Source organism: Bombus affinis, chromosome 18, assembly GCF_024516045.1.
Source record: "Bombus affinis isolate iyBomAffi1 chromosome 18, iyBomAffi1.2, whole genome shotgun sequence".
Classification (NCBI taxonomy): domain Eukaryota; kingdom Metazoa; phylum Arthropoda; class Insecta; order Hymenoptera; family Apidae; genus Bombus; species Bombus affinis.
Window position 1 is genome coordinate 5,633,950 of NC_066361.1, and position 12,174 is coordinate 5,646,123.

Genomic DNA, 12,174 nt, shown 5'->3' on the forward strand with positions numbered 1-12,174 from the left:
TCTTTATTCAGAGGTAGAATCACAATAGCCATTATTTTATTCCTTGGATAAATCTATCACACCGTTCTGAGCCGAAAAACCTTTACTGCACATTCTTACATGAGCTAGGGATAAAAACAAAATAACATCTTTAACCTATTGATTAAATCTATCGATTGTAACTAGAACTATCTTCTAGTTACTATTTCTTGTAACTAGCGCATCTGCATAAAGATGGCGAGCGCGAAGTCACGTTGTCATTTCCAACACATATGTTATCGTGTAATTAGAAGTAACAATCCATTTAAATCGAAGACGAGTCTGAAAAATCATATCTCGAATGCAGTGTCGGCTTCCGAATCGTAAATCGACTTCTGAAATTACACGTGCGCAAACATATTTATGTGTCCGGCAAACTTTCGGGATCCCGCGCGAACCCGAACATTATTTTCGCATGCTCCTAGTATTTTAACCATGCTAATCATCAATGAGTGAAAATAGTAACTGATCAAATCGATATACATATGAGAATCGTTTGTTGTGAGTCCTCGTCTTTATTTAACCTCCTCCTACAGATTAACGACTGTGATCAATTATTTTCCTTCCAATTTTTCTAAGAGTAATCGTTTCTGTACGTATATTATATAGTAATGAGTAAAAGCATTGGTAGACCAGGTTTTCTTGTAAACTTCTGTGTAAATTTGTAAAAATTAACTTTTTATATAAGATACAATCTTCGACTGTTAAGTTTAAATACGTCATAATAATTCATTGTTAGTGAATGACTATGCAATGAACATAAATAATGAAAAGTATGCAATACACGCTATTTTTAATGAAACGTAAAATCTGAGACTGAAAAATTTATCGATTATTGTAAAATCGATATAAGAATCGATTCTAGATTCTATAAAGTTTAACAAAAAATCAATTTAGAAGCAATATAAGAACTGACATATAGGAATATAGGATATTTCAGTTTCTTATAGAATTTATTCACAACAAAGGTTCAACAAATAGAAGTATTTTTAATCCTTGATAGCTATATCTTATGAAACATTATATTATATGGAAGAACCGTGTTTTTTAAAAACCAACGCGGTATTTTATAAGGAAAATTAACTTATGCCATTATAAAAGGTTTACTGGTTTACTTTTAGCATTATTTTTATCCTTGCAGCGTTCTATCTGACATTGTAGTCTAAGTTGCATATGTATTTTTTTAACGTTAAAAGATATCTCAAGTTTGAGCAAAATATGGAATAAATTTTGTTAACATGAATTCTATATTATTGGAAATTGTTTCATAACGTCTTATCACATTTATTTGAAAAGAGTCGCGACGCTTCATTGTTACGTATGTACAATTTATAGCGTGGTACAGAAAAATCATTGTTGCTACAATGTACAATAAAGTGGCTTACGAAAGTATACAGATACTTGCTATTAAAACGTTGACAATAAAAATATGTATGTTAGATTTAAGTTCTGAAAGTCATGTTACAACTACTAAATATAATAAAACAGAAGTATAAAAATCATATATGTATACAAAATTTGAAGCGAATCGGACAGTATTTGTAAAAATTATGAGACACTAATCGCAAGGGTGTGTCGAAACAGGCTCATAAAATATTCAAACTGTATTAATTATATTCAACTTATTTTATATTAACAATTAACCTTTTTTGACTTCAATTACGGTTTTAAGACATTGTGTTTTACTGTGTACTTGTTTGTTTACTGGCTTTTCAATTATTTTGAATTTGATAGAATTCCATATACTAATTATTTAGAAGTCTAGTCTCCTCGATGATTTCAATGCCTTCGAAATATGTTGTCAAGATGATCATTTAGCAACTTGTACAAATAACCGTCGCTCAGCCTTAGTTTCTAAAATATATTCGCAATGAACTTAAATTAAATTTACTTTCGATTATATTAGGTTGTCCGAAATGTTTCTTTCGTTTCATAAGGTGATGATAGATGAACAACAATTTCTGTTTTATATTATTTTATTGAATTAGGTATGATCCATTTCGTTCTATTTCTATAGTTATGTTCGTGCATAATTCAATAAACTAATATAAAACAAAAAACATTGTGCGTCTATTATTTCCTTATAAAACGAAAGAAACTTTTAGAACAACCTAATACTTCACGATGAAGTAAGTGGTCGCATTTTTATACAGCCCAATCTAGAATTAACCCATTAATGAGAAAGGTAATCATTTTTACTATTGTATGAATAAAGAAAAAGAGAATGAGTTATGGATTGAGATGATGGAGTATTGGGCGGTCGCCAATAATAGCGTGAAATAATTTTCGATGAATTGATTGATATATGGAATGTTCCACTTTATTCTGATCCTCAGTTGCTCAAAATTATAATACATATACCTGTAGTATCAAAAAAGAGGGTGTACGCTTTGTTACACTGCGAGTCTTTAATTGGGTCGCGTTTCTGGCCGTCGCTCGCGGTCCTATAATGTCGCAGGCGGATCGCCTTATCTGCCTGACGAGGGATATACAATGCATAGACGAGCGCATAGTTGTCGCCAAGCAGCGACTTCCAGAAACGTCGATTTCGGTCCTTTGTTTCATCCACAAAGATGGCGGCATATGTGATGATAGACGCGAACGGTGGCGTGATCCGAGCGTAGTGGGGGTCGTCTCCCCGAGAAGACCAAGAAATGATGTAAGGTCGAGTCAGTCCTTTTTGAAGATTCTAAGAGCACACGTCGGGAGGTCGGGTGTCTAAAGCCGCTAAGCCGAACGAACACGTTGACATTGTTTATCAGTGAATAATCTGTCACGCTTTATCATTATATTCATCGTTATTAATACACAAACTATATCAACTTGTTAACAAATAAAGCATCCTTACTTGTCCTTACTCTAGACCCATTTAAGATACTACATACCTATTGTCACTGAAAAATTGTTTACAAAAATGTATGAAACAAATTGTTAAATAGTACACGTCGTGTAGTATTAAACATAAATTGATTTATAACTTGAAAAACAACATTTACATTTTTAGTACTTATTTCTTATAATGAATCGAGTTTTCTTCAGACATAACGACACCCAAATGTGCATATGTGCAATGACATAACTCATGCAAATATGTTTAGTTTGCTTTAGTCAGAAAAAAACGTTGTTTCTAAGGAATATTATTTTTATTTACATATTCTTTTGCAAATTTTAAACACTTACCTTGATTCGTCTTGTTGATAAATGGTTCCTTCCGTGGATTTCTACTACAGACATTATTGTTTTGTAAAATTCTGCAATATAAATAATTCAAGATCAATACCCATTTTAAAATTGTTAGCCACTATTTCAATGCGTTTTGTAACCGAAATTCATATTTGGACCCTTTTTAATTTCGTGTATAATAATTTTCTGTCCTTTATAAAAGGTGCAACACATTCCATATGTCAATTGATTCATCGAAAATTATTTCACACTAGCGTTGTTGACCACATAATGACGGCCAGCGAGTTCGCTAATCCAATTTGTAACCCATTAATTAATTTATTTATACAATATTAAAAATGATTACCTCTCTCGTCAACGATTTCAGTTTAGGTTGGACTACATGAGAATGCAGCTACTTACTCCAGAATAAAATAATCGTAACTTAAATTCCATTGAAGCTTTTTGTGAATATGTCGACAATTAAGGCCCAACGGGGCGGCAATAATATGTATTGGGAAAAGTTGTTTAGAATTACGACCTTGACAACACATTTGAAGATCGTTAAGATCGGTGAGACGCATCCGATTCGAAATAATTATCATTAAAACATAGCGTGATACTTGCTTGCTCATCCACTAACAGGATAACGATTGAAATATTCTTGTAATCCAGGTATTTGTTATCACAATTCTTAAGCATTCTATGTTTATGAATATGCAAAATGTGAAAGAAAAGGTTCGATGCTTGAAGGACTTATAATACTCACAGAGACAGTAAAAATATGTCTAATCAACGTTCTGATGTAAACTCGATAGAGTTCGATGTCATAAGTAAATCTCTTCATAACACATTGAATGTATAATCGTTGAAAGCGAAATAGCGTTCTTGCGGACTCAGTCAAACATGAAGAAATATGCATTTCGTATGTTAATAACGGTGTTTCATCTTCAATAACTATACGTTCAATGTACTATGAAGAGATTCACTCACGATATCGAGCGCTAATAAATAATAAAAATTAATTTTAGATCGAAAAGATTGCTTTTAGGTTAGACATTTTTTAGTTACCTCAGTGAACACTATAAGCTCTTTAAGCGCCGAATTCCTCTTTCTAAACACTTTGTACAATCATTTTAACCTTATTTCGAGATGAACTACGATGTTTTTACGTTAGTCATTACACATGCTCTATTAATTAACTCGCTACAACATAAAATTTTATTATTTTTGAAAAAATTTCTTTGAATGTATACTGAGAATATAAAATTTCAATTTGATATATGTTTTTATTACTTGAAGTGATTAAACAATTTTTACCATTTGACGTACAAATCCATCCTAATAATTTTCAAATAGTGTACAGTATAATTTATTCAGTGTATCGTCATTTCTATTAATTTTATGTAATACAATACGAGGTGTCCCACCTAATTTTATCACTAGATCTCGTTTGTTTTTGATAATATAAAAAAATGTTTCGGGAATATGTTGAATGTTGTTGAGGGGGACATAATTTGACTTGATTAATTTTCTCATTTATGAACAGAAGTATATAAGTCACATGAAGGCCACCAGTGTTTCTCTAAATGGAATTATATATTTTTTATTTCATATATTAATCGATCCAGCTGGAAATTCTTTAATTTTTTAAATTTGTTCAATTTAACGCATGTATATGAAAGACAACGTTGTCTTTTACACGTCGAATTACACAAATTTGGACACCCTATATATACATATATACAAAACGGTAAAATCAATAAGAAATCGGTACAAATATATAACGCGATAAAAAAGATTTTTCTTATCTTTTCCGTTAACTATAGTGTATCTCTCGATTGCTAAAATATTTTTATTATAACTGAACAATAAAGGAGATTTTGCCAAAGTAAGTTTGCAGTTATAAAATTTTTCTTTTAAAGATTTTTATAATACCATATCTTGGCAAAAATAGTATCGCAACTGAGGAAATAAACATTGTAGATAGAATAACTTAACACATTTACACTCTTAAAAATAAACGAACATATATAATAAACAACTTAGACTGAATTGTTTTCAGTTGTTGTCACTTTTGTACATCTTCGTAATTTATTTTCTGTACGACTAAATAGTTGGCGAATCTATCGATGTGTTATCTCCTAACCGATTTCAATGATTTTTTTATATGCAGTAGAAATCAACAATTTGAACAACTTTTTCCTATGCATATAACTGGCGATTTCGCTTAGTTTCCGAGATGTTCACGAAAAACTGTCGTACCATCTACAACGAATTCTGTTCGAAATTATGCATCCGTGCCACAGTATGCGTTAGTATTGGTTGCCGGTTCCCTCACGGCGCTAGACCGCTGGTTATGCGTATACATAGGAAAAATACATCGATAGGTTCGCGAAATAATCTTATACTAATTTACTTTATTCATCTCTTGATAACATTTACTCTTCAGTGTGAAACAAAGATAGAAGTATGTCATTTTATATGATTAAAGTGTTGTAGTGAATATACCAAAAATAAAATAAATTTTTCTTATAGATATGGTATCATATACCTACAGCCAACGTATCGTATCCAGTTGTATTAGCACACTGTGTATAAAAATTACGTGTAAAGGTCACCACAGCCTTGAATTTCAAGGGCATTTTTTCATTAGGCTTTTCTGATAGGAAGTAAATAGCGTGATATTCATAAATAAACAGGTAATTATTCTTCATCACGTGATATTTCATGTGACAAAAGGTGAGCGAATAAAGGTGAACTATTGCTACGAAAAGACCTTTGAAACAAAAGTTGAGTGGTGCCGAAGGAGGATTATTTGATGAGATTGGTTCTTCTTTAGGTAGACACGCGGAGAGCATATGGAGCTGAACTGTGTTTCTTTTATAAAACCATATTTTTGTACATGTTGTTCATTATACAGAAAAGTATTAGGTTGTCAGGAAAGCTCCTTTCGTTTTGTTTTGTTACTACAAAATGGATCATACATAATTCAATAAAATAATATAAAACAACAAATGTTATGCATCTATCATTTCCTTATATAATGAAAGGGACAACCTAATATTTAAGTCGCTAGTACTAAAATCCAGATCCAGATATATTCATTATTGCTGTTGCTTTGTTTCACAAATTTTTCATTAACAGAACATATAACACGCTATACATAGACGTATAAAATATTCGTTAAAATAGTAATTTTATAGTATAACGCTCTCAAACTAGTGGTTATGGTCACGTCGATCGATTCAAAGGCGTAGAACCCTATATATTTGAAATTTATAAAAATTACTCTTCTATTAGTAGATTTAAAGTTCAAAATTGAACTAATAAATTTAAAAGGAAATGATACTATTTGATTTAAAAAAAAAGTTGTACTAATGAATGTTGTATCGAGTTAATTAACCATATTATAATAATATTTAGACATTACTTAGGCATGTACACTCAGATATAAGCATATTTGCTTAATTATAAATATATAATTATAATTATACACTTGTATAATCATATTGTATAATTATAATTTCGTAATAATAACAATAAAAAATTTATTATTAAATGTAATTTAACAAAATGCACTACTTACCCATTAAAATTACTGATTGTAATATATATATATATATATTTACAATTCAGTAACAGAAGCTTTAAAGAACCAGTCAAAATTTCATTGACGCGAAATATATTGTAAATACGTGTGCATATTTTTTCAATTTTCCTCTATGATCGCTGGTGAGAGACGAACAGTAGAATTTTTAACATGTTCATACATTCGGACAATTTCAACACCCACAGTGCCTACAATTTCAATAAATTGTAAACGTATTTTTTCTAGGGACGAGATATGGTTATGAAAGTGGCAGTGGATATTTAAGCGAACCGGAACATCGTTTATATTCGGATCGTTCTGTCACGCTCGACAGCCGTCGGCGTCTACGCAACAAGGAAAATGATTTTGCCACGTCGACTATGCCCAGAAAGTAAGAAACAAATCGTAATTTGTGGAATAATTTATATATATATCATTGTATTACATATGTAATGTTGTAAATCTCGAGGTAATTCAGGTGATCGATTCTGAAGTCTGAAATGTTATTAAATATAGGTTTGGGGTTGATATTCAATAGATTCACTCAGATTGAATATTACTTTTATATTTCACCACCTCGTATAAAACGTCTGAACACACCGGATACACTTAGGTAATTAACACGTGGTCGACTCATAAGACAAAAGAGCGTCGTTAGAAGTCGTACCAACTTAGCTTATCGGAACTAGCAATTATACCAATTTAACGTTCCTCGACATGAAAATCAAGTTTATTGCGAAAATACTTAAATGAAATGCAGGAGTAAACAACAATTAATACCAATCGATAACAGTAAACAATAAATAAGAAGTTCCGTGCAATGCCTGCCTGAAAATCGAGAATCAACGTCCTGTGCTACCGATTTTTCTCCATTAATCTTCGATGTTTTAAATAATTATTCTTTTTTCTGTGATCTTGTCTATCTCTGATTATTATATCTATCCGTTTATCAAAATGGCTGTTCGTAAAACAGAGAAAATCTCTATCACACTTGAACTCTAGGGAGTTTATATATATATAAATATATAATAATTTTGTTTAAATTTACTTAACATAGTGCATACATTTGTTTTTCTAAAAAGAATATTTTGTTTTATAACGGAATCATCTTAAATAATTTGGTATTATGTGTTGAGGCTTTTATCTCGGAATAGCGAGAGCAAACGCGTGGATGAATGTATTATAGAAATTCTTTATTCAGAAATTGTTGTTATTTCTATATTCAGAGGTAGGATCACAATAGTTATTAGCATATTGTACGGATAAATCTATCACACAGTTCTGAACCGATAAAACCTTTATTGCACGCGCTTACATGGACTAGGGAAAAAAGCAAAGGAGCATCTTAAAAACTATCGATTGAGTCTATCGATTGCATCTAGAACAATTTTCTAGTTACTGTTTTTGTAACTAGCGCATCCGCCAGGTGGAGGGCGAGCACGAACTCACGTTGTCATTTTCAACAGAAATGTTAGAAATTAGGATTTTCAGTGGTTTCTACCCTACGTGATAATGCATTGATAGATGGATTTATTACAGTGGATTAAACATAAAACGATCATTATTTAACTTGAATTTAATGCAATAGTGTGATATGACAACTGTCGGTTAACGACTTTTGACTTTTGACTTTCCGGTGGCTAACTGACTGTCATCGGTTGCGGTGCCGCGGTGCCGAAATATATTGAAGTTTCTCGACCTTTTCGGCTTGTTGGAATTTGCGTTTTATCGTCGATATTGTCTGTATGTCGGCGATCTTTTCGCGGTACTATAATAGAGACCAAAGTAACCGCTGGAAAGAGAATCGTTTTGCCAGGGCCGTGAAACGCGTCGCGTACCCGGTTCGTCGTTAATTGAAGTTTTAATATGATGACAGGTACTTGGAATTATTGACACATTCAAATTTAATAATTTAAGATTTACCATAAAAAATATAAAAAAGCTTTTTTCTCTTTACTACGTTATTTGTGAAAAAATAATGGTAAGACAATATTTCAGATTCTTTGATTAACAGATACTGCCAGTGACAAGCATTATGATTGCTATTTGTTATTCTTGTTCAAAACTTTGAACTTTTGCTTTACTTAGCACTTTATGTTATGTAAATCATATATCGGCTTGCCCATATATTTATAACTTTTTAAAAAACTGCTTTTGAAAAACTTGTTTAAAAATTTAAGCCATTATCGAAAAAATGTTGTGTACTTTTTATCTATACAAATATTGTACCTGCTCTAGTTGTATGCTGTCTGCCTACAAATATTGTAGATAAATTTAAAAAATAGCGAATTTAGAATGTAATACTCGGAAAATAAAAACAATGGGAAGCTTAAAATTTGTTTCAATATTAACAGGTCATTTAATATTTATGATCGGCAGTATAAACAGATAAATCTATTTTGTCCTTGAATATGATACTAACGTTCTTATATCTGTGTTGCGTTACATTTTTATAAAATCATCATAATTCGATATTATTTATTGAAAGGTTGATCGTTTAAGCTTTCTTAAAACTTTCCATTTTAGCTTTTTCAAAAAAATGTAAATAAAAATACTAGCTTTTTATAATATTAATATTTTTATAAAATAGACCAATTCTTATAATTATAAGACGGAAATAAAGATCAAACTTGCTGTGATTTCTGCTGAGTTTGTTGCTTTTGTAAATTTGATAAATAAATATTTTTTATATATATATTTAAATGTATTAAAGACTAAAATATTTTCAGCTATGCTACATAGACGACAATTTTTATAAAAATTCTTCGTTTTTATTTTAGAAATGGCACACTAAAATATACTTCAGAGATTTATAAAAATCAACCTGGACGCATCGAGGATTACGAACCTGGACGGTCATCGATCGCCGAGAAGGAAGCCAAGGAGGTACGCATATTTACGGTTTTAAAAAAGTAATCGTTCTTTGTGCAATCCTATTTCATAAATTTCCTTTGAGAACATGCCTCATCAAAATTTCTCTATAATAACTGATAAAAATCATTCCGCGGAAAACATATGAAAACCTTGATTACCTAACAGAGGAAGGATATAGCATTTATGTAATTTCAGTGAATTCATACTTTTAATGAATTTGTTATGCAAATAAAGAGACGGTGGAACAATAGATATTTATTTGAGACTTTTAGTTTGTAAAATTGCAAATGATTGCAATTGCAAATTATCTACAATGAAACGTGTTCTAAGACAAAAATCTATGTTTCGTTGCTCTCTTTGCACTGTTCAAATGACAGAGGGAAGGATAATGCAGACTTCTTTATTGGATACAATATGTAGCTTACAAAAGTCACTATACTAGGATGCCTATGTAGGACTTTAGCAAACTACTATAACACAAAGTATTATTACATACAAAAGGTAAAAGATATATTCTAAATTACATATTACATAATATTGTAAATTAAGAATATGTTAAACAGTAGACAATTATTGACACGAAAAACTACATTCTTGGTCAGTTAATAAATATTCTTTTGCTTTAGAGATTTCTTAACTGAAATTTATTTAAGTTTTTAATAATGTAACACTTTTATATCTGCTGTTTCTCAGAAATATTTTACTGTCTTTTTATCGCTTGAAGTAAAATATTATTTACATGGATAAAAGAGAGATTTTATAAGAACAGATTTATAAATGTTACGAACTAATAAATAATTTTATAAATAATTTTAATAAATTTATAGCAATAATTAATATGTTAAAGTTTTTGCATAAAATATTAATAGAATTTACTAGTCCTTTTAATAATTTCTATTCTATAATAATTCTATAATATATATCTATTCTATTCATCTATCAATTCTATAATATTCTATAATAATAATTCTATAATAATTTTATCATTCGTGTGTAGACTCTAGTTATATCCCCCTCTTTGTAAAAAGCAATCACTATTTAATAATTATCTGAAAAGAGACTTATTGAAAGTGAAATAAATTACAACAGAGAAATGTATTTTAGATTAAAAGACTCAACTTTAACATATCAAGAATTCACATATTAATAATTATCTGAAAAGAGACTCATTGAAAGTGAAATAAATTACAACAAAGAAATGTATTTTAGATTAAAAGATTCAACTTTAACATATCAAGAATTTACATATTAATAATTATCTGAAAAGAGACTTATTGAAAGTGAAATAAATTACTACAGAGAAATGTATCTTAATAAATAAATAAATAAAAAGATAGTAAAAAGTAAATAAAAAGATTCAACTTTAACATACCAAGAATTTGAAATAGTATACATACTCTTTCACAGTATACTCGATATTTGAGAAATTAATTGTTCTGCTGTAATTTTGCCTGTATTTTTAATGCTGTTGAAATGATTTTATCCACTCTGTGTTATTGTTATTCCATCATTACAAGAAGCTTGAGAAATTTTTAGAGAAAAATTATGTCATATCCTTTGTCCGTTGGCCAAGGAACAATCTCTAGTCTTATTGAATTTATTCGACGACCAGTTAGGCTGAAAATTCCGCGTTGCCTGCTTTTTCGCGAATTTCTAATCCAAATGACGCTTGATTAATGCATATTAATGCGACTATTGTCGCCATTTTATCCAATGACAATACACACGGTATGTATGTAGAAGCTTCCCGAACACAGTGTGTCTGGAACTTGATCGTTTGAAATGGCTTTGCTTCTAGCCGACTTCTGTCAAACGGACGAGAAGGAAGGTAACGATTAACCGAACGATTGAAATCAGTTTACGATACGAAACAATTGTTTTTCTTACTTGGTTTTTCGAAAGCTTCTTTTGTTGACGCGTGACACGTTCTTTCGCCACATGAACGTCATCTTACGTTTCTTTCGAGCGTAAAAACATTTCGATGTGTTTAGAGTTTCAGAAGTATCGAGCGCACGCAATCTCGTCCATGCTTATCGATATTTTATCATACTCGTCTTTCAGTTTTAATCTCTTTATTTAGTTAGCTTCAGTAGCGCTGCTTTTAATGATCAGAAACAGTGGCTTGCTTTTCATCCAAAAATTCAAATATTTTTGTCACACAGAAGAGAATGTGCAGTTAAAAATATACAAATTTGAAAATATTCATTCATTTTTAATAATATCAAATTTAGAGCAATTAACTTTAATTATAAAAGTAATATCATTTGAATTACGAAGAAATAAATATTTAACATTTATTTTAATGCTTTTTCCGCCATATTTATTTTTAGTGTCTTTCAAGAAATTCAAATCAGTAATTTACTTCATTGGAAATATAAATAAAAATCAATTAAATATGTTAAATATGTATATGAATGAAAAGCAGTCACAAAAAATACATTCTTCAGTTATTTTTATCCAATTTTTAATATCATTTTTAACCTTACATTGTTAGTGCACAAATTAACGCTATATTTAATTCTATGTTT

General features: G+C 30.2%; 1 protein-coding gene and 1 long non-coding RNA gene across 2 annotated transcripts in view; one reads left to right on the top strand and one right to left on the bottom strand.

Annotated features, from left to right (window-relative positions):
- The window catches only part of LOC126926444 (uncharacterized), a 343,177-nt gene that overhangs the window by 222,462 nt on the left and 108,541 nt on the right, over positions 1-12,174 (top strand). The window contains exons 17-18 of the mRNA XM_050742776.1: positions 7,019-7,163; positions 9,553-9,658. Of these exons, the coding sequence (XP_050598733.1) occupies positions 7,019-7,163; positions 9,553-9,658 (251 nt within the window). The remainder of the gene's footprint in view (positions 1-7,018; positions 7,164-9,552; positions 9,659-12,174) is intronic.
- The window catches only part of LOC126926460 (uncharacterized), a 153,879-nt gene that overhangs the window by 44,083 nt on the left and 97,622 nt on the right, over positions 1-12,174 (bottom strand). The gene's annotated exons all lie outside the window — the stretch shown is intronic.